This window comes from Diadema antillarum, unplaced genomic scaffold, assembly GCF_040938485.1.
Source record: "Diadema antillarum isolate AM-2024a unplaced genomic scaffold, OU_Dant_1.0 seq00001947_RagTag, whole genome shotgun sequence".
In the NCBI taxonomy this organism is placed as follows: Eukaryota; Metazoa; Echinodermata; class Echinoidea; order Diadematoida; family Diadematidae; genus Diadema; species Diadema antillarum.
In genome coordinates this window covers 177,114-200,586 of record NW_027272607.1, presented here as the reverse complement: position 1 = coordinate 200,586, position 23,473 = coordinate 177,114, and the positions used below count along the sequence as shown (strand labels likewise).

General features: G+C 39.5%; 2 protein-coding genes across 2 annotated transcripts; one reads left to right on the top strand and one right to left on the bottom strand.

Annotated features, from left to right (window-relative positions):
• Positions 1-25: 25 nt before the first annotated feature.
• On the bottom strand, positions 26-514 carry LOC139713313 (uncharacterized). The gene has a single exon (XM_071625058.1). It carries the CDS (start codon positions 512-514, stop codon positions 26-28), a length of 489 nt encoding a protein of 162 aa, XP_071481159.1.
• A 934-nt stretch (positions 515-1,448) lies between these two features.
• LOC139713309 (N-alpha-acetyltransferase 35, NatC auxiliary subunit-like) lies at positions 1,449-18,459 on the top strand. Its single transcript, XM_071625054.1, has 16 exons — positions 1,449-1,486; positions 4,085-4,155; positions 5,156-5,252; positions 6,202-6,391; positions 7,243-7,410; positions 7,916-8,026; positions 9,066-9,116; positions 9,626-9,709; positions 10,121-10,259; positions 11,494-11,672; positions 12,010-12,246; positions 14,655-14,753; positions 15,622-15,800; positions 16,384-16,591; positions 17,302-17,565; positions 18,319-18,459. Exons 1-16 carry the CDS (start codon positions 1,449-1,451, stop codon positions 18,457-18,459), a joined length of 2,256 nt encoding a protein of 751 aa, XP_071481155.1.
• The last annotated feature ends 5,014 nt before the right edge of the window (positions 18,460-23,473 follow it).

Sequence of the window (23,473 nt, the reverse complement as noted above, 5' to 3'; positions counted from 1 at the left end):
ACTGTCCATGTCTCGGCGCCGTATGTCATAGCTGACCATAAATAATTATGTATGTCTTCAAGAACCGTTTCCTTGTGGCGATGGACAATTTGCAGTTCGTCATCACCTTGCGCATGTTCTGAAACGCTGTCTTTCCAATGCCAATTCTACGCTTGATTTCTTGTTCTGAGCGGCTGTCTGAAGTCAGCAGGCTACCGAGGTAATTGAAAGATGACACCTGCTTCAGCTCTTGTCCATTTATCATAATCGAACATCGAGGTGGCTGTGCAGTTTTGCTGAAGACCATGGTTACTGATTTCGCGATGTTAATCGATAGCCCCTTTTCCTCGCTTGCTCTGGAGACAACATCCATCAATCCCTGCAACTTCTCTGCACTGTCAGCTAGAATCACCGTGTCATCGGCGTACCTCATGTTTGTGAGTTGACTGCCTCCGATTGCAAAGCCAGGTAATTCGTCGATAGGCGTCCCATTGACTCTGTGTATAAGTTGAACATGTATGGCGAACCAACACATCCTTGTCGCACACCTCGCTCAATATCCTGCCAATCACCAACTTCTCCATCATGCTGTACCGCAGCTGATTGCCTCCAGTACAGGTCTGCCAACAACCTTTTATCTTCGTCATCAATGTCTAGCTTGTCGAGTGTCTTGAACAATTCTTCATGTTTAACCTTATCAAACGCCTTCGTGTAGTCGATAAAACATACATACAGATGTTGCTGCTTCTCTATAGCTCTTTCTGCCAAGCGGCGAATGACGGAGGAGTGGGTAAGCACTATCTGGGCACCCGTCCCGCTTCATCATGAATATTCATCATCTACATGTATCCGTAATACCGTTGAAATACATATTTTTTTCATTTCCCGGCAGCGTTTTTACATTTCTCGGCAAAACTGAACATTTTTCCATCTCCCGACGAGACGTTTTAACATTCCCCGTTGGTGCAATTTTTCGAGATTTTTACATTTCCCGGCCATACGTTTTGCACGTATCCAGCGTTCTGCCATTTACTAGTACAGTATCTTACTGCGTGATGAATATTCATGATGAAGCGGGACGGGTGCCCAAATAGTGCTTACGACGCAGTAAGATACTGTACTAGTAAATGGCAGAACGCTGGATACGTGCAAAACGTATGGCCGGGAAATGTAAAAATCTCGAAAAATTGCACCAACGGGGAATGTTAAAACGTCTCGTCGGGAGATGGAAAAATGTTCAGTTTTGCCGAGAAATGTAAAAACGCTGCCGGGAAATGAAAAAAATATGTATTTCAACGGTATTACGGATACATGTAGATGATGAATATTCATGATGAAGCGGGACGGGTGCCCAGATAGTGCTTACCGACGAAGATCGCCTACTGATCTTTAAACGAAAAGACGCCCTCTCGGTTCCGTTAGCGCAAGTCTAACTGGCTGCTAGCTATTTCCAGATGAATATGGCCAATATGAGCGGGCAGACTGGGATACAAGTTACCGAATCTGGGTAAGAATCACCTTATTAATCTCTCAATGTTCCAGTTTTATAAACGGCTGAAGCCGAATTCTTTACCCAATTATGTGCTCCACTTCTTTCTGGGTATTAAGAGTCATATTGACAGCATAATTAGTGCTAATAGAAGTTTACAACGCGAGTTGCCGATTCGACGGCCTCCGAAAACGTGTAGTCCCATGCGTTTATTTACATGTAACTTTATCCAGAGAAGTGTAGTGGGATTTGGTTTTGGGGGATGGTCGGCTTTGACTTCCCCTCCTATTTACTGTACCTCACGACCTTAACCAGACCCGGACTGTGACTTTAACCTGACTAGGGGGTCACCTGACTGACACATCCAACTCTATCAGGTGACAATTGACCCCCATGACCTTGACTTATAAAGTTATAGCTTGATGACTTGGACTGGAACTTCACGGATCGGAAACTACACAAACCTCCTGAAGATCCCGTGAAATCAAGCGCATCAGGCCGATGGCGTTACACGTAGTCAGTAAGTATTTTACGCTGTGAAGTGGACATAATTCCCACTTTAGAAGTCATCTTGTTCAGATATGACACGACGAAGAAGCCGAGGCTAGGAGTCGAGTATGCCATTGATTGGCGTAAATACTCAATTCTGAGTTATTAAAACCAACAGCAACAATATATGACACGCGCCTAAAATCAAAATAACAACAACAATATAGTCCATTCATCAAATCAGTGGCCTTGGGCTTGGCCATGATTTGGATGATGAGTAGTGAACGTTTGAATCAGCGTAATTTGCCTCACTCTGATCTTCGCTAGCACTGTAGCAGTGTGACTAGTGAATCATTCATTTTATAGTATCATCTTTTCTTTTCTTTTTTTTTTCACGCAGACATGTAGTGTCACAAAATCAGATTAGAATAAAATCAGAGAGGACCAAAATGGCAGAGGATTCATCAAGATCAGACCTAGATTCTATTTCTATCCAATATGGGAAGTGATGCGTGATGGAATTTTGAACTTTGAAGGTTCATGTGTTGTCATGAATTGTCAGTGATAGATTTATTAGTTGCAGCAACATGCAAATGTAATTACACAAGTCTGCTATTAACTGTTAGACCTGTGTTGTGAATCTTTTTTAATACTGTCCTTTCTTTATATGATATAAGTTAAAGAGTAAAATTAGCCCAACCAGATGCTGTTAGTGTTAGTACACTGTGTGAATACAGCATCTGACAGTCCAGGCACGCACCTTCAAAGTGGGGAACCACAAGTTCAAGATTCAAGATTCAACTTTATTTTCACTTCCATCAAATAAACAAAGAAATTATATACGTTGCATATGTACAGGATATTTGTAATACTTGCAGAACATAATTTGACAAGGTACGTATGAAAATGAGAAGTAGATGCAATTACATCTTTGTTAATATATACATAAAGCGTATAATACAAGTCAACTAAGGATGAGGATGGAAGTGGAGGGTCCCACTAAGAAGCAGAGCTTGTACGATATGGGACCCTCAGAAAATACACAAGACAGCAATATAAAAACAAAATAAAACTACCCTACTGTTGCACAACACAACTACAAAACTAATGAAAATTTATATGTTTCTTATAGAAAAATGTATACGTTACTCATGTTAAGTCCATGCTTGTAGTACAGAAGGTTCATAAGTCCATAGAGAGCCCACATTAAGTCCATTGAACAAAAAATGGCACTTTCTAGCGCAGTAGAACAGCGCAGGAGTCCCCAACCGTTGGGGTTCATCGTTGCAGAATTCAAAATGGCAAGTTGACTACTCAGCAAATTATGCGTGCTTTTGCTTGGCTCGAATTGCAGCGATCTATTTTGTGCGTGCGCTATTTGGTAGCAGCATGCACGGTCGACAGCGTGACCTTTAAAAGTGCATTCAAGTCGAGTGAACAGATGTACTGTTCGCAAGTGCCGCATATAATCATCATTATCGGTAAGTTGAAAAATGTGCATTTCAATATTGATAGCATAGATATGAAGTCTCATTATTGAAGATTTGCATCAGATGAGTTTTAGGTGACAAAAAAATTATCTAAAAGTATGAAAATTTAAAGCGATTGCATGCGATCGCTGAACTCTCTTCGTGGTTGTGGGTCATGACTGTACAGCCCTGTCGCTACTTACAGTGACTGGGCTGTGTATAGTTAGAGTAAAATGTACTTTATGCATTGATCTTATTACTGAAGACTTTCAAAACCTAAATGTAGTACTAACAATAACTTATTAAGGGGAAATATTAATACCGGTACTAGAAATCATACAACTTGTATAAATTATCATTCCAAAACATGATTTAGATGTCATGTTTTAAGTGTACATGCCTTTTGCAGAGTTATGAAGTTATGACATCATTGTCTTTTTCACTTTCCAATAATGTGGCTGCCACCAATATCACTACTCGGTGAAAACATGTGAAAGTTTCAAATTTCATTCAGATTTGATTCGAGATTCTGAAAAAAAAAACTTCTGCTTTTCACTCAGTTCATAATATTTTTCTAATTGTCAAATTGAATGTTGAATGAAATCACACTTTGAATGTCTGTAAGATGATTTGTATTTATATGCTTTTGTCATTCCAGTTCAGAAAGGCCTTTACCAGCTGACCCCTTTGATGAACATGATGGCTGTGCTTTCACTCATCATTTGCCTAGTATGTGTTCATTGAATTGATCTTTAATCTAAATGAGAGGATTCGGATGTATTTCACTCTCAGCAAAACAGTTAAACAGCGAGAAATTGAAATCATTGAAAGGATATCTGATTGGCCAAGTGAAATGAGACATCAAAATATGCTTGAGCCCTTTTTTTTCAACTGCTAATGATTGAAATGCCTTGAGGTTTTCTTGATAGTTTTGACTTCTAGCAATGCAACAAAACTGCACGAACTTGCTGGCTATCAGGCACAGTCATAAAATGCTGACAGTGATACTGGTATACAATTGGAGTGGTATTTCCATTACCAGTTTATGTGCAGTAGGTCCTACAGTACCTTCCACTTTCAGAGATGTTCTACAGTGAAACTTAGTCTATGAAGGCTAAGGCTCCTACTTTTAATTTGAAGAAATAGTAATAAAAAAAAAGAGCAAAAAGGAACCTCAACTTGTAGTTGATGTACAGAGAGGAGAAATTCGCAGCATGGTTCACATAGTTGACTTTTGCCTCAAATCTTACTTGAAAGATTGAAGGAGAATTCTGTACTGGTATTTTACACATTTTTTTTTTTATAGAAGTTGTCCCTGAATATGATGAAATGTTTAAAGTGAATTTGAGTCTTTTTTTCCTGTGATTCCTTGCTTTTGTGTCTTATTTGCTTTTTTTTCCCCTAAACAGTGCATTCCTCAAAAGGTGAAAGAGCATTAGAAATGAAAGTGGGAAATGAATTCTGATTTATCATCCCCCCCCCCACAACGATTATACAATGTAGTATCCTTATCCATAGAATTATTGTGTGGAATTCACCAAACAGACAAATAAAACAGCAATGACAAAAAGCACCAATAGAAAAATAATGACAGATGAATTGGCAATATTTTAATACAATTTAGTGTTTAGGAGAAACTTCAGTTAGAAAATATTATTATTTCTTTCTTTGTTTCTCTTTTCCGTTGCTTCTCATGTCTCATCCCTTTACTCTGTCTTGCTTCTTTCAGGTAGACAAGATGTTCCCAGGAATTGGAAGAATATCACTGAAGAGTTCAATGAGGCATCTTCATACCTCAAGCTTGGGGAGCTTCTCCATGACTCCATGTAGGTTTCGTTCTGCATTGTTTGTCGTTTGTTTGTTTGTTTGTTTGTTTTTCAACTCAGAGCAGTGCTGTGTTTTAAATAGATGCTCTCTGTTTGCAAACCCTCTCAACATCCATCAAATTTTATTTTTGAGATGTTCATTATTCAAGAAAGAGGATACGCCTTCATATGTATGTCTCGCCTATTTTACCTTCACATTAATAAATGCTCACTTTTACATTAAAGAGACTGTACAGTACTGGTTAAGGTGGGGATTCAGGTTTATAACATTGATAAGTGAGATAATGAGAAATCTCTTATGAAATAGGAAAGAGCATGTAATTTTAAGAAGGATTCAATGTTTATTTGATGAAAATTGGTTTTCAAATGGCTGAGATATGCACACACACAAAAAAAAATGATAATAATAAAAGGCGAGAGGCCACGCCTTTTATTAGGATCTCTTTGTTTCGCCTTGTTTTGGGATATCTCAGCCATCTCAAAACCGATTTTCATCAAGCAAAACGTTAAAAGCTAAATCCTCACCTCAACCAGAACTGTACTCACCCTTTAATATTTGATATCAAAAGATGAAAAGATGACTAACTTGTAAAAACAGAAATATATCATTGCATTGTGGGTCAAGTCAAAGCCTGTCATTTTTAAAGACTTACTGATGTAATGAAAGAGCTGGCCTGATATGCCTTTCATGAGGAATCTGAAAAGGAAAGGCAAACACAGATTTTTATCATCAGATTTGGCTTTTGGAAATTACAAGTCTTCTGAAAAGTGTTGTGAATATGTGCACAGTATGGAGAAAGAAAAAAATATTTAAAGAGAGGATGCAAGAGAAATAACAATGCAAGGAAGAAGGAAGAAGAGCTGGAAGTTTGGTCAAATCAGAGAGAAAAATAGCAGATGAGTTACGTTTTAAACTGGTGCCATTTTCTATGGTTGTTTGCCACCAAAGCTTTGGTCTCTTTGAGGCCATGTCGGCCATTGAGATGATGGATCCGAAGATGGATGCGGGCATGATGTGCAACCAGGCCGGGCGCAAGGTCCTCAACCTGCAGCAGTCTGTGGATGCTGGGAGAACGAAGGTCAGTGACCTCACCAACGGCGAACTCATCGGAATAATGGACACGACATTTGCATGCATGGTAAGAGTGATTTCTTACATCCCCTCCACTGGAACATGCACACTTACAAATAAACTAAGTGGGCATAGTATACCTATTTTATCATACGTAGGTGGATCTCCCGTGAGATATCATTGCAAAGGTCAGGTTTTCTGATTTTTCCATGTAAAACATTTGTGAACCTCACCAGAAGGTATGACTAATTGAATGTAGAAGATTAAGTATGAGAAGGGGGAGAAAGGAAATTACAATGTAATACAAAATTTCACTGTCTCGTGCTTCATCACTTGAGTTTATTTCTGATGAGTTTGAAATTACAAATAACAATCTCTAAAGTGCCAGTGGAATACAGGACACACTAAGGCCATTCTTGGAAGGGGGATAAATAGACATGGCATATAAGCCAAGAACTTGTCCCTTATACTGCATACCTCTAGTGTCTTTGTTTTGTGTGCTGAGAAACTGATACCTTTTTTGGAAGTCTTCTGTTCGCTTTGCTTTGATGTTGTATTCGCTTAGATCAGTACGATAACCATAATTGAGGAATAAATGTTTACAAGACATTTAGGAATTTTGCTTTGAAGCACTCTTCTATGTGAGCACATTGAAGAGGAGCAACAAGATTACAAAGTACATCTCAACCCTAAGTAAAAAGATTGACAAAGAAATAGAAAATAAACAAGTGAATAGGGAGGCAATGGGGTAATGTGTCTGTGCCTCTGTTTGTGTTATGCGTTTCTGTTGGGTAAACACCTTTGCTGTTAAAGAAGAGAGGATTTGTGGTAACACTATGTGGTGTTACCGCAAACCTCTCTTTCTCATTTGCATCACCGTGCAAACTTTCAAACAACACCGTGGCTGTTGTTGCCCAGGCAACGTGGTTGGAGGGACACTCGCTGGCGCAGACCGTGTTCACCAACCTCTACACCCACAACCCTGAGCTGATCGACGACAGGTGTCTGAGGGCCTTCTCTCTGGTCACCTTGAAGCTTGTTGAGTGCATCAAGGACAAGGTCATGAGGGCGGGAGTCTTTGAAGAGGTCAGTCAATTTGGCAAATTTGAAGTCAATTTGGAAGGGAAAAAACACAGAATCAGGGGAGTTGATGTAAATATATTCTACTGCTGTATGGTGAGCACTGGAGAAGAGTGAGACAAAATAGAGTGAGCAGTTTTCTCAGTGTTCTTCTCACCTGACCGGTGCAACTAAAACTCGCTTTTGGGCCAGAAAAATGATTGTGTACGTGTCTGCTATTGAGTGTTTGCCCTGTGCCCTAACTCCCATTTGGCAAGTGGATGATTTTTTTTTTCTTCATATTTTTGATTTTTTTATGCCCTTAACTGTAACACAAGTCTTAAATGATCAGGTAATTGACACTAGTTGTTTGCATTGATTCAGAATTATGCTTACCAGCTGTTCAAAATGACAGAGAAATGGTATTATGAAACAGTCTCATCAGGCTTATTTTCATACACTTTGCACATCTTGCCAAAGGTGTTGAAGTTTGACTTTTCACAGAGTTGTTATCTGTTTAACACCTGTGCAGGAGGACTTCCAGTCAATGACATATGGCTTCAAGCTCGCCCACAATGTGACAGAGCTGAGAGTGGTGGGAATGCTGAAAGAAGTCGAGGAGGAGTACAACAGGAAAGTTCGAGTAAGAATCGGCCACCTGCTGCCCGTGTGGACATTCAGAATGTCACATGCTACTGCAGAGGAGATAATCACATGATATTTCATGGTCCTAGAGGGAACAACATATTGTATAGCCTGAGCTGGGACTGTACTGCCCAAGTTGAAGATGTGTGTAGATTCATGGCCACTGACCCTATTTCCACGCTCACCATGTGCTGAATGAGTTGACAGCTAGATAATGGTACACAAAGAATGCAATGATGTCACAATATATCAAAGTATCAGATTTGCCAAGTCTTCTTGATTTTGTGGGAGGCTCAGTGAATCAGATATATCAAATATTTGGTCATGTCTAGACAATAAGAAAGCCCCCCTGATTTGAGTTATTACAATTGCGTGCTGAGAGGCATGTAGCAAAGACATGTAAGAAATTCATTGATACTGTAAAATGAGGGATGTTCGCGTGCATTTTAGTTTTGCAAATTTTGAGAGAGCCAAGATTCGCAAAATCAAAATGCACATGAAAGTTCTTGTCTACACTATACACATTGAATGTTAGAGGCAACTATCTTAAATTTCATGCCGCGGAAAAGGCCGTCGTCTCCAATTCACGAAAATTTCATGCTGAGAAAAAAATTGTGTTTTGCAGTAGCCGTTTGGAACCGCCCTGATTTTGATGTGTAAATGTTGGCAGCCCTGATTTATACTCAGTTTTTAGCCCAAGACTAATAGCTCCTGCTGCACTGTGTATCAATAATACTGTAAAGGGCTATGATATACTTCTACACACTTCTTTGACTGTTCTGTCACCCATTTCATACGGGAAGGAGGAGTGCTTTGGAAGCAGTTCCAACTTCCAAGGAGACAGGCCTATAAGTTTAAGGTGCTCTAGGACAGTGCTTCAGAATTGCTCCAGCAACAGCTAGCAACAGTTTTACGTAGTTGCTTTTGTCTCATAGTGATTTAAATCCCCAGATGTCTTAGACTGACGAAAGTTCTCTGAAATTAAGTACCTGATAATGTTTCCTGTCAAATGATCATGAATCTTCATTATTTCGTAGAGTACAAGAGCAAGGCAGGGTGAAGACAGAGATACTGCCACAGAACTGGAGGTTAGTCTTAATTCTATTGCTTTTGACTATCTGTTCTATCTGCTCATCATGAATGCAGTGTTCTTACAAAGACTGTCGCTTGGTGCACTTTATTCCAATGTAAATTGAGAGGTATAGTAAATTGGAAGAATTTTGTTCTTCTGTTTTGAATTTGATGACTGTATCTGAGGTTGCTCCTTACAAAGTGTATTTGTACAGCTTGATTCAGTACTATAAAAACAATAATGTCTCTCAAAAATAGGAAGAAGAAAGGTTTGTTTCCATTCGTATAACTAATACTATTGAAATCTATCCTGTATAACAAATTGTAAAATATGTAAGCATTTAAAAAAAAAAATCATAAATTTTCTATTCATTAGAGTATGCCGTAACTTTGAGGAAAGAGGAATATAAAAAAGAGGAGGGGACACACTTCAAAATGGTCTTGGTCAAATGCTGTACATCAGTATCTTTGACAATGAACAGTGCAAGAATGAGTCATAATCATATTAAACATTTTGTCTTTGCAGCATGAACAATGTGTAGGTGTTGTCTCCAGAATCAAATTCTGCAGGATGTTTTACTCTGCACTGTTGGCATTCAACAAGAGAGAGGTAAGACCTTGTGCAAGATATCTTTGCGTGGACTTGGCTGTTGTCAGTTTTAATGATAACAAGGTAGCAGGTAACAAGGCATTTTCATTTTGAAAGGTCGCACCGTCATAAATGATGTAACTTCATAAATAATGTAGTGAATAGGTATGCTTTGTGATTATGCAATTTAACACATCAGGGATCATTCAAAGTGTTAAAGGGAAGATGCCCTTCAACCTTAACTTTAATATGCTGCCCAGGAACAAGTTGTGTTGCCCTGAAATCAGTGAATGTAACATTTACTGCATCAAGAATTGCACAGCCATGCACTTGTCGGTTGTATGTGTGTGGTGAAAATGAATTCTATGAATGCCAACATCAAAGGAATCCTGTGTGGATGCCCTGATTTTCTGCATCCTTGTGACTTCCCAGGTCAAACAGAGCATTGAGGAGGCCAGGAAGCTCTTACTCTTAGCCCAGGACCTCCTGCCTGTCATAGAGAAGACCGTGGAGCTGGGAAATCCCCTGGAAACAGAGTTAGAGACCAGCGAGAAGCTGCCTGCCACACCAGGTCTGCTCCAAGCATGTGATGATGATGATGGTGGTGGTGATGGTGATGATGATGATGATGATGATGATGACGATGATGACGATGATGATGATCATGATGGTGATGATGGTGGTGATGATGGTGGTAGTGATAATGAGGGTTATGATGATGATGATGATGATGATGATGATGATAATGACAATGGTATTGATAGTGATATTGATAATGATTATGATAGTGATAATGATAATGAGGATTATGGTGACAGTGACTCTTTGCGATGAATGAATGAAGTGGGATCTTTTTATGTGCGTGTGTGGTGGCTAACACACACACGGGACCTCCATTTAATGTCCTATCCAAGGGTCAGATGATGGTGATGATGAGGGTTATGATGATGATAATGTTAATGATATTGATAATGATTATGATAAGGATGATAATGATAATGATGATTATGAGGATTATGGTGACGGTGATAGTGATGATGATGCTGGTGATGCTGATGATGGGGATGATAAGGATGGTATTGATGGTGATATTGATGGTGATGGTAATAAGGATGATGTGTAAAATGATGATGAAGATGGTGCTGAAATAGTGATGACATGATAAAAGACAAAACTAGTAGTGATGATGAGGAATGATATCGCCAAGTTGTAACTGTGGTGAAAGTAAAAAGATGGATTGGAATAATGACTGTAATGATGAATCAAATGATAATACTGAAATCACGATAATAATAGACATTGACTGATGCTTTTTAGTGCACAATAATGACATGAAAAAGAATTGAAATTGAAAAAAATTTGAGATATAATGTGTCAAAGTGAAAACCCATTAGAGAAACATCACCCAAAATTCTTGTGGAGGTACTAATCAAGACTCGAAACCTGAAGCCATCCAGAGGTACTCTTTGTAAGGCTGGCATCCCATTGGAGATGAGTTTAACCCGTTGAGGACGGTGTGATTTTGCTACACCACGCATTTCCCATAGACACCTGCCTGAGTGTATTCGGGACTCGTCCTCAATGGGTTAAGCTCTTTGTGTTCTCTTTGGCACCATTTGCTGGTAATTGTCTTAAAAACTGGGAGAAATCTGGAGCTGCCCAACATCCTCTGTAAATTTCAGTCATTTTTTTTGGTGATGATAATTGCAGGTAACATGCCTCTGTTTCACTCTTGCATGTGCCTGCAAAGCCTTTGAACTAAATGGACAGCACCCAGTGGTCATTCTTTCCTTCCTGTTTTTCAGACTACCCAAATATGATGGGATTTGAGCCCCTGGTCAACCAGCGTCTGCTACCTCCGACCTTCCCTCGCTACGCCAAGATCATCAGCCGGCAAGATGCAATAACCTACTTTGAAGGGCTAGTTTCCAGATTAAGGACGGTCTGCGAGGTCACCAGCGTGACCTCCTTTCATTCCATTGTGGTAAGAGCGAATTTTGATACTTCAAGACAATGGTAAATCTACAAGGAGAGAGATATCTGAGTTTAGATTCCTGTAGAAATTAACAGGAATATTCCTCTGACAATCTTACTCTGTGTCAGTGTGGTAACTCTATGAAGGTCTTGTAAGTGTATAGGAGAAAGCAGAAGATTGATATTGATACCAAAATATGTCAGCCACATTGATATATTTCACAATAACATGTTGTACAACTGCATAGCTTACCAGGAGTAACCAAATACATCTATACCCATGAAGATATATTCTATGAGCTGCATTATCCCTCTTTATCGCATTCTGTTTCTCCTTCATGCATCAGGATTTCTTTGCCGAGTTCAGCAAGCACTGCCCCTGCGTCCTGTCCCGCTCCGTCCTGCAGCAGACCTTTCTGCCGTACAACAACAAGAAGGTGTTTGGGGTCGAGTTGGTGCAGGAGGCGCTGAGAGACGCCATGAGGGGCTTCGTCTGCCCCCCTGTGCTAGCCCAGCGCTCGCCCATCTACAACAACGCCCAGGCCAAGGAGCTGGCAGACTCCCTGCTTCTCCATGCCGTCAGGGTAGGTCCGACACCGTTGGGATGCTTGAGGTTGGGTCTTATGTGGAGAATAAAGTATTATCTTGGATGTAAAGTGCATTGAGAGTTCTGTCAAATCTAAAATGCACTATATGAAAATATATTATTATGATTATCATCATCATCATCATCATCATCATTATAATTACTATTGCAATGGGTCTGCATGCTGTCAGGGTAGGTCCGACACCGTTGGGATGCCTGAGGGTGGGTGTAGCAAGTCGCCTTCTGCAGACGATTATCTGTCATTTCCCATTCGGGATTTATCAACAAATTATTGCAGAGATGCTGTTCACCAATTGTTCGTACCTCTGCATTGCAAGAGCGTTAGGATATGCTTGCAATGTTCTCGGAACTTAGTCAGAAGTAAATATGTCCGTTGTTTGCATCCCTTGGTATTGAGTGGAGCCCATTAAAAACTTGGCAAAGTGTTAGATCGCTGGAATGACTTGTTGGAAGGTAGGCCTCGGGGCGTGTTAATGTGGCAAGATATTATTTTTGTTGTGTAACAAACTACACACCAAACACACTCTCATCATACAGCCATATTCCAACGTCTTGAGTTGTGATTCGACTCGATTTACTAATTGTAATAACGGGCGTTGACAACAGAATATTTAAGTTTCAATACTATACACGCTTTATTGTCGTGTACATCATTATATCACACGCAGGTGATAATTATAGGGTATTTCCCCCAGAATATGAATCAATCAGTGTATTGGTTATTTACGACTCTCCATGAGCAATCACACCAAATTATATTTGGTCAAAACGTTTAAAAGGAGGTCTTAAAATTGAGGGGACATACATATGATTATAATTATTAGGAGCGGTAATACAAATAAAAGGGTGCATAAGTTACGAACCACCGCGACAGTCCGAACAGAGTCCCAAGTCGCTTCCAGCGTAAAATAGCGGCCACGTCACTCTCCAAAGGGGACCTCAATCGCGATCGCGAACTGCAGTGCGCACTGCCACGATGAACTCCGGGTCGAGATGCTGACGTGTACACGTACTGTCTGGAACGGGACCGGTGTTCGCCGCCTCGTCGTCGCCCGGCACTCACATCAATAGCGTTGACATCGATTGTTAAGGATGCGATCCCACTTGGAGATGCACAATAAATTTACGCTAATTCGTGGTGAGCTGGACATAGATGAAGTTCATCCTTAGTCATTGACGACGGGGTTGTCGATGGGAGGAGATGCGAGATGATGAGCTTTGATGCAAGCCTCATGCAGCGTCCGCAAGTATGACAGGAAGGCATCTCATCTTCGTAGTAATTGTTCCACAACTATTTAGAATTAATGTTGCTTGAAACATGCACCTCACCGATGTGGTGTATTGTATGAACTCCAAGAATTATAGTACAATGTAAAACTGACTCAATACGGGATGGACTTGACTCTGTAAAGCATAATATTACATCTCCCTTTTGTATCGGACGCAGGAGAGCGATGGTCTATGTCCATCTCCTTTGGAGGTTGAGGAGCCAGAGTCAGAGAAAAAGCTATGTCCACGGTTAATGTTAGGGAAAGGGGGCTACGTGGCAAGTATTATGGGATAAGCCTACGTGTACCTTTTTACATAACCGTGGTCAAAGGACTGGTCAGCAAAAATTAGCTCTTTTGATTCTTCTTTTGCCATCGGGGAGCGTCCGGAGAGAGTAACAAGATTATATAATACCGATTGAAATAGCTCCCTCTCTCGGCCGGTGACTTATAGTCAGACTAACGGGGTACGTGCTGCTACAGACTCATTGTTACAGGAAGCGAAGCCAAAGTTCATGGTAGGCTTAACTGTGCAAACAACTCTTTGTGTATATTTATCAACTCTCGGTGTGAGCAACATTCTTTTACAGGATATATACCAGCCCCTACAGCATGATAGTATGCCAGGATACAGACAAGACACAAACAGTACCCCATACACAATACACAATACACAATACACGATACACAATACACGTATGCAATGATGCAAAGCACGGAATTAACACACAATACACAATACACAATACACAATACACAATACACATATGCAATGGTGCAAAGCACGGAATTAATACACAAAACACAATACACAATACACAATATATGATTCAAACTGCCTACTGTACACAAAATGCCAACATGATCACACATACAGAGACACACATGCACCCTACAGTACACACAGACACTTGACCTTTGACATGCATTATTTTGAATGATGCTACAACTTGTACATTTCTGACCCTCATTAGGATTTCTGTATATGATGTACGTGTAGATATCCCAGTCTTTGTACATTTTACTATGAGAGTAGGTGTCTACACAGCATCCAATCTTGTCATGTTAAATTGTTACCTGAAAGTGACCTTGTATTTGTCCACCTCCCCTTTTGCAGCCCATGTGTTCCTTGGTCCAGATCCATGGTCACAACCGGGCCCGACAGAGGGACAAATTTGGACAACTCCTGGAGGAACTGGCTGCCCTTCAAGACCAGGTCAGATATATGTATTTCTTTCTTTTTTTCTTTTTGTGCCAGCTTATATCCCACTGATCTCAATGAAATGAAATTATATCCATATGGTGTGATAGTGGTATTTTTAAAAGTAGACTCTCTATTTCTACTTCTGTCATTCTTTTTTTGACCACACCTTACCACACCATATCATGGTTGACTTGATAATGTACTGTGAACTGCTGGACAGAGCTGATCATGACATGTTTTTTTTTTTTTTTTTTTTTTTTTTTTTTTTTTGGGGGGGGGGGGGTTTGGGTGTTTTCTTTTTGGCTTTTTTTTTACAAATAAGAATTAAAAGTCTCCCATTTGCTTTTCCTGGAAAATTAGCAGGTTTTATGTGAAAATCATTCTGTGTAGGGTGGAGAATATGGGCTGCCGTAAATACACTGTACTTATAGTATGCCAGCAGTGTTTCAATACGATTTACATGTACAATTCATACAGTATGTAATACGTATGTATGTCTGTGTATGTCTGCTTGTATGTTTGCATATGTGTCCATGTGTATGTATTTATGTATGCATGCATGCATGCATGTATGTACAATGTATGTATGTATGTGTGTATCAACTGTGTGTATCTATGATTATATGAATATATGAATTTATGTTTTGTCAAGAGTATTAACAAATGATTTACATTTACAATTCTGTGTGTGAGTATGTCTGTATGTTTGTGTGAATGTGTGTATGAATATATTTGTGGATTTGCATTTGAGTGTGCATATTTATATTGTTTGAGTCATATGTTTTATTCTCAAATTCTTATTCATATCTTCGAGCTTTGCTAACCTGTGTACTTGTAATTTTCCCTGTGGAATGTACTCTCTTCCGCTGGACCGATGCAGGCAGAGAAAGTGGACGCCAACCTGCACACTCTGATGTCCAAGGCAGAGATCAAGAAGACGTATGAGGCATCCTTCAGCTGCTGGGTGATGTACCACACGCTGCGCACTATGATCCAGTATGTCCTGTCGGGCTTTGAGCTGGAGCTTTATGCCATCCACGAATACCACTACATCTTTTGGTGAGGCTGGCATCTTTAAAGGCATAATTTACCATTTGAAGATGAAACAAAAACCCAGCTATAGTGCTTGTGTCTATGGCAGGTGTCTATGGGAAATGCATGTTGTAGCAAAATCAGTCCATCCTCAATTGGTTAAGCAGATCCCAGTTATCAGGTGAACACTGTAAAGCTGTTAATGGTAGTTCGAAGTGGTGAACTGTTGATTGATTTTGAATTCGAAGGAAAGTTTAATAAACAACATATCATTGATAAGACAGTTTAAGCCATATGGTGTTTATACACATTGTCATAGCCCGCTACTAAAACCAGTCATGTCTCAGAAACCAAAGTTTATGTTTTTCTCTTCATTGTTAGTGTTTCATAAGGTACAGTACAATTTTGTTTCATTAATTTGAGCCCTTTGTGAAATCTTACTAGCATTCTAAGCCAGCGTATCAGACATTCATAGCCTGAACTGATATTTCTCTAATTTTCTCCCTAGATTAGTCCATGGAGTGAAATGGTGAATTGTACCGTGTTTCCAGATATTACTGTAGATAAATAACTTCAGTGAGTGTAAATTGTTACTGTGATTGTATCCCAGGTACCTCTCTGACTTCCTGTACGCCTGGTTCATCTCGACCCTCAGCCAAGCGGACAGCATGCTGGGGGACCACGAATCCCAGTACGCCGAGGCCCCGGGTAAAGGTCGCAGCAACAAGAAGAAGGGCAAGCGCAAGAGGTCGCGGCCGCTGGAGCGCGAGCTGGCCCTGAGCAAGGCGCTTCAGGCCCTATGCTCAGGCTACTACAAGGTATGCAGCCGTTCCCACGGGGGGTTTCAAACCTTCATGAGTACTTGATTCATTGGGAGTTATTGCTTTACAATTGTCCTAACCAATGAACTGTTCATTTTGCATGTGTGCTTCCCTACAACTTGTTGGCACTGCCTGCACATGGAAGACAGAAATTTACTGCAAATCACGTTGCACTGTAGGATCAATGAGGACATTGAGAATATTGCCAGTATATTGTTATATTATTTTTTCTGTCCAGTACTATTGGTTCAAATTTTCTTCATGTTAATTTTTCTTTCTAGGTATACATAGGCTCCTGCATTATACAGCCGCATGTAGATATGGATATGATATGGCAGTGACAAATAAAAACTAATTCTGTTGTTGGTATTGTATATGCAACTCTAACTTTGTGGCTTCAGGTGTGACCCTCTCTCTCTCCCCCCTCCCCCCTCCCCCCAAAGGAAAAAAAAAATGCTCTGATCCCTACCTGTCTCTCAAGAAAAAAAATCTAAAATGCTGCTTGTTCCAAAACATGTCATCTTTCATGTACCTGTGTCTTTTGTGTTGGTCTCCTGAAGAAAAAAAAGAGAGTGAAGTCAGATAGGTAACTTAAGTTGCATGCCATGAGAACAGAAGCCTGTCTCGTACTGCCGTCTCTGTCACTTTGACCATGCACCCCAAACTTCACACATGTTTCCTTGTTCTCACACCCTACCAAAATGCAGGCAGTTGTTGGTTTCAGACTAGACGGCAAGATTCAGCAGCCCAACTCAGAGTTCGACAACGAGCGGGTGCGCTTTGAGCACCGCTTTGGAGCGTTCACCAACATCTTGACTCCACCCCTCGTGCAATACGACCAGTTCTGTGAGATCACCAACCCCAGGAAGGGGGACAATGTGCCCAGCCCGGTTGCCCTCTATGGCACTTCCTCGGAGCTCTTTGCCCATGCTGCCGAACTCTTTGACAAGGTTTCAAACCAGGGCCCTGAGGTAGGAACAACCAGGTTGTGACGTACAGTTGTAATAGTAGCCCTCTTTTAGTAACAGGCTATGTCAATACATCTATGAAATTGAAGCTGTGAAGACCACACGTTGTATTTAAATAAAGTTTCTTGCCATGCCCTGCTCCATCGGTAGAGTAGAGCCAACACTTAAAATTGACTGTGAATTAGAAAATGTAATGGCAAAATTAACCAAAAGCTGACTACAACCAAATGCAGCTTGATTTTGAGCCATTCAGAATATGGCACACATATAGCTGTAATCAAAATATTTCATGCAAGAGGACTGGGCATTTATGCTCATGACATTCCCCTGCCAACAAGTAACAGGAAATCATTTTTCCCCCTATCTCTTTGTTGCCCCCTCTCCACCCCTCTTTGATTTTGTTTTGTCCCTGTGTTACTGTTAGCTTTGTTAGATAGTCTACTTAAAGAGTGTGTACAGTTCTGGTTGAGGTGAGGATTTAGCTTTTAATGTTTTGTGAGATATTCAGAAACCACTCTATGAAATGTCAAAGAGCATGCAATTCCAAATAGTAATAACAGTGGTGATGAAGCTGATGCTGATAAGGAAGATAGTAATGATAAGATTATAGTGATGATGATGATGATGATGATGTTGATAATGATAGCAAAAGTGAATAGTGATAATGATGATGATGATGATGATGATGATTTGCATGATAGTGATATGATGATAATAAGTGACATTGCTATGGAACATTACATCTCTCCTTTGCAGATTGTCAGTCTGATCAGGGTGGCCAAGACCAACACGGTAGTCCTTCGCCTCCTTGTCAGGGGCCACAAGCGGGACTCACAGGCCCCTCCTGAATTCGACTTTGGCACCCACCGGACTTTCCCCATCATAAAACTCGTCTGAAGAAGGGACTGCTCAGTCCTCCTCTGATACACAGATGAATTGGAGGATATTACATAAACTACGTGAGGAGAAGATCGATACCAGGGTTGGTATTGCTTCAAGTCGTCATAATCATCAAACGGAAGATTAGATGACCTGGTAAATCTTGAGAGATATAGACGATATGCCGCATTGACAGACACTTTGGATTGGGGTAGTGCACTTTGCTTATATGGACCGTTAAGTGAATTGCATTGGAGTAGGAGAAAGACTCAAGTGCCAGGACCGTCAAAATGTTTCCTGACACAGAAGAGTGAATGTGGGTAGTATATGGCAAGTGCAGTCAGGATATCCCAAGAGGCTCTACCCCTCCAGCATGCAAACAAAGGCTGCTATGTTGTCATACGATGAAACACCTGATTTCAGGTCACTCACTCACTCTTTCAGGTAGGCTTTTCAGGGCAGCTTTGTTTCAGGTGTCAATCAGTATCGGACGATGCGATTGGAACAAAAATGGGAGTTCCGTCCAATGATATGTGATTTTATTTGCGTCATCTGACACTTGAGAGTAATCAGCAAAGATTTTCATCTGTTTTACTGTGCTTTTCACTCTTAATTGCTGACAAGGCTTTACAAACTCCTGTGCCCTATTGCTTTGGTGAGCAAAACACTGCTCATACATTCACAGGAGGTGAGATGTTTCCATATGTGTCAGTCTCGTCTGAACTAAATTACAAAACTTCAGACGACATGGTATACATTCTGTTGGATTTTTTTTTTTCTGTCTTTTCAGAGTCACTTCAAGAAAGGGTTCTCCTTTAATTTACACTGTGTAATAATTTTTCAATGTGAAAGTTTGAGCTGAATTGGAAATTTGACTACACTTGTTAGAGCCTTATAGCCAAAAAATGGGCTCATATCTTTCATATTCGAAGGGAATCTCCAAGTGTGTCGCACATCCACCGATAGAATGCAAATATTTTCACAGAAAAAAAAAACCCAAACAACCTCAACACAACATCCTACAGATCTGAATTGATTTGAAATGTATTCATAGCTTGGGCTGTACCCGAACAACTTCCAAAGTTAATCTCAAAATGATGTTTTGCTAGCCAGGGGGTGTTAATTTTTAAGATTGTGATGCACAATTCTGTCAGTTAGTACTGGTGGATATAGAAAGAAATGTTTTCTATAAGAAAGTATATTTGACATTTATCTTGCCCTGAACATTCAATTATTTTCTATATTTTTATGTCTCATCTCTGTCATTTCTGGTACATCACTCAAGTAATTTTTTTTTTTTTTTAAAAACTAGATACCCCTGAAAATGTACGGTCCATTTTTATTTATTTGCCTTTTTTTATGCCTCTGCCAAGCAGTGGTGCCGGAGGCATTATGTTTTCAGCTTGTCCGTCCTACCGTCCATCCGTCCGTCCGTAATGAATTTTGTGGACTGCGTAACTAAAAAACCTTTTGAGGTATCCTAATGAAACTTGGCATGTATGTGTATTAGGGGGTGAAGTTGTGCCTATCAACTTTTGGGTGCACATACTCAAGGTCTAAGGTCAAAAGGTCAAGGTCAAATGCTTAAAATTTCACTATTTCCCCCATATCTATGCAATGCCTGAAGATATTTTCTTGAAACTTAGTGTATACATGTATTACTCAATTAAGATTCTCTGGTGAAAGTTTGGGGTCATGAAGTAAAAGGTCAAAGGTCAAAAGGTCAAGTAAAAATGTTAGAATTTCACTTTTTTCTCTGTATTTTGGAAATTGTTCAAGGTATCTTCATGGAACATAGTATTAATGCATGTACTGACTGGCAGTGATTATCTAAGGAATTTGGGGTTCATGGGGTCAAAGATCAGGGGTCAAAGGTCAAGGGCAACACTTCAAAATTTTACTATTTCCCTCATATTTATGCAATGCCAGCAGGATTTTTTTTTTTAAAAACTTGGTGTATGCATGTTTAACCCAATAGAGATTCTCTGGGAAGTATGTTTTTGTTTTTGTTTTGTTTTTTGCCAAAAAGGTCAAAGGTCAAAAGGTCAAAGATCAAGTGAAAGTGCTGAACTTACAATGTACTTCTTCTTCCATATCTCAGAAGTGGCTCAAGTTATCTGGAAACTTAGTACATATTTATGCATGTTCTGCCTGACAGTGATTCTCTTATGAATTTTAGGGTCAAAGGCCAGATGAAAATGGTAACAATTTACTCTTCAATACAGAAATTGCACTTTTTCTCCATACCTTGAAAATTACTCAATGCATTAACTTATGAAAGGGTCAAAGTCAAATATAAAAGTCCTTATATCCCCAAATACATGCTCTCCTTTTCATCCAATTAAACCTAGGTCAAGGAAGGTGAACATTCAACACATTTGTGACAAACATGTCATTTTAATATTTTGCCAATTTTGTGAAACATGTAATCACACATTGTCCACATGTACTATAGACCTATTAAAAGAATCATGCATTATGGCGGAGGCATACCAGTCGCCAGCGACATTTCTAGTTTTTTCAAAATTTCCTGTGTTGGATGAAACTTGTGTGAGCTACAGAACTGAATTTCCTTCATAATGGTTTTTATATTAAAGGTAGAATAAACCTGTCTCTCATTGGGATCTATTTTGGTCATATACCAGTGTATTTAGGTCACAGAATTGCTAAATTGTTTAATTATCCTCAGATTGGCAACACATTTCCAGGAGATTGAAGTTAATGATGATCTCAAGTGGCAAATTGTTTGAGTTTTGTTGAAGAAAAAAAATTTTTGAGAGTCATTGAAGTTGATAAGTTTCATTCTAGTTTTTCTCACATACCAGCAGTAAAATTCAGAGTTGCCAGAGTAATGATAAGATGATCATTCCTGCCACATCACTTTGCAAGGACGGGATTGGTTAAGTGGGGTTTACTGTAATCACACTCAAATCCCCTTTATTTATTTTTTTTTTGTCCCCCCTCAACTCCATCTAGTTAATATCCATCTCACTTGTGAAAAGAGGAAAAGTTGGCTAAGTTTGACAACATGGAATTTTAGAGCATTCAGTGATCTGTGCAGTCAAATACATTCTTGATTTTAAAAAAAAATATTGCGCTGGTTATGATGGCCAGAGAAAAAGCCATCCTGTACATATTTGATTATATTTTATGACCAGAAACAAGCTGTTTATGAACAAATGTATATTGCATCTTTCTCCCAAGGAGCAAAAGTAAAATGTGTTATGGTTATGCAGTTTGAGGTTACTCATTAAAAGGAGATAAAAACACAATGTGTTTGTGGAAATGTTGCTCCAAGATCACCGGCTTCTACGCACAATGCACCATTCACTCGTCTGTAAGTGTTACATTGTTGACCTTGAAATAAAATTTAAAAAAGTACATGTAAATGTATTTTGTATTTTCTTGCCCATTTGTTACTGTGTCTGGTCAGTTGTGTCACAAATATGGGATGATGCGTGATACCTGGTGATTGAATTGAACTGAATGTGACCATAAACCTTGCAAGAGTGGACATTCATGCCACTGGTTAAAATCTGTCGACTTAAACTTGTATGTTGACTTACACAAGTTACCTTCCCAGTCACCTAATATATCTGATTAATGCATTTAGTCGTAGCATGAATGCTGTATACACCATATATTTTGCTGGGATTTTATTGTGGCACATAGTGCAAGTTGGGTGCTATTTGCCAATTTAACAACACACAAAAATATTAACTCTGATCCCGACATGAATGCGACAAGCATGCATCCATTTCTGCATTCGTTACTGTACTCTATGATCACAAATTTAGCCACTTGCAAAACCATCATCATCATCATCATCATCATTGTCATTACACATTTCATCTTTTGGGTTTGCTATTTGTTTTTTTGTCCAAAAAAAACCCTTTTTCCTTCTTCCCGCCAAGAGATGACATGATTTGATATTGCATTTAATGCCTTTTATTTCATCTGTTTCAGGGTAATTATAATCTGGTAGGCTGTGACTCAATATTTTGTGGATACTACCAGACTTGCAACAATGGGTACTAAACAGAGAGAATATGAGCTAAATAACATGAATGAATACACAGAGACAGGCAATTTGCTTTTTGAAATTTTAATATTAAATATGTGACATCTGTGTGTATCTTGTTAGAGTCAATTTCTGTAACTTTCCATGTACATAATATACAATGAGTGCACAGTTTACATTGTCATTACACAACATGAAAACAAAGTACAGTGTAGTTGAGGTACATGTAATTAGTACAAACACTGGTTACAACTTCCACAGAAAGCTGTCTGTGACACGGACAAAAATAATAGGCCTTTCACCAGAGGGACACCATATTAATGACATTTTATGACAACGGAGTTGTGCGTGTGAACTCTGTCCACACCATAACATAATAACACTTATATGACAATCAGACTGAAAAAAAAATATCAAAAAAAAAATATCAAAATAAGGGGAGATTTTTAGAAAACAATCTCTCCATCTACTGGCCCTAGATGCAACTAAAAATGTGCTGCAGCTCAGGTAGCTCACAATCTCTTTGCAACTCTGGCCTGGTGCAAACCAGCTAAGTGGAATTGGCAGCACTTGCTAGGCCTCTGCAGTAGCCTATCCTGTCATGCACCTCTTGATATCTTAGGAAGTACAAATTTTTAAGTCGGTCTTGTGAGAGGCACGTTCGTTGGACACCACTCAAGCCCGGTCAGGAAACAGACTGGCCGTACTCTGGCAACAGAGGGCCTGTACAGCACATTCAAGTTTGTCTCGAGGAATATATAAACTACAGTTATGAAATCATATGAATATTTCACTTTAACTCGTGCATACAATACATCCTTCCTCAGAAATAGAGTTGGTCTTCACATAAAAACTGTGAACCTCTGTTATACACATATTAGTTGGTCAGTCAGGAGTAATTTTTTAAAAATAATTTTATAGTAATTTTCTATAGGCATATCACATACTTTTACCCCATATTTGCCTCCAATGTAAAATTCCCCCTTCTCAGAATTCTGTGCCAAATACTGT

What these genes read in the sequence shown, in the direction of transcription:
- LOC139713309 (XM_071625054.1), top strand. Translation starts at nt 1,449, where the DNA reads ATGAGCGGGCAGACTGGGATACAAGTTACCGAATCTGG. An exon ending in GAGCTTCTCCATGACTCCAT is followed by an intron (nt 5,253 to 6,201) that starts GTAGGTTTCGTT and finishes TTGCCACCAAAG; the next exon opens with CTTTGGTCTCTTTGAGGCCA. An exon ending in GAATACCACTACATCTTTTG is followed by an intron (nt 15,801 to 16,383) that starts GTGAGGCTGGCA and finishes ATTGTATCCCAG; the next exon opens with GTACCTCTCTGACTTCCTGT.
- LOC139713313 (XM_071625058.1), bottom strand. Translation starts at nt 514, where the DNA reads ATGTGTTGGTTCGCCATACATGTTCAACTTATACACAGAGTCAATGGG.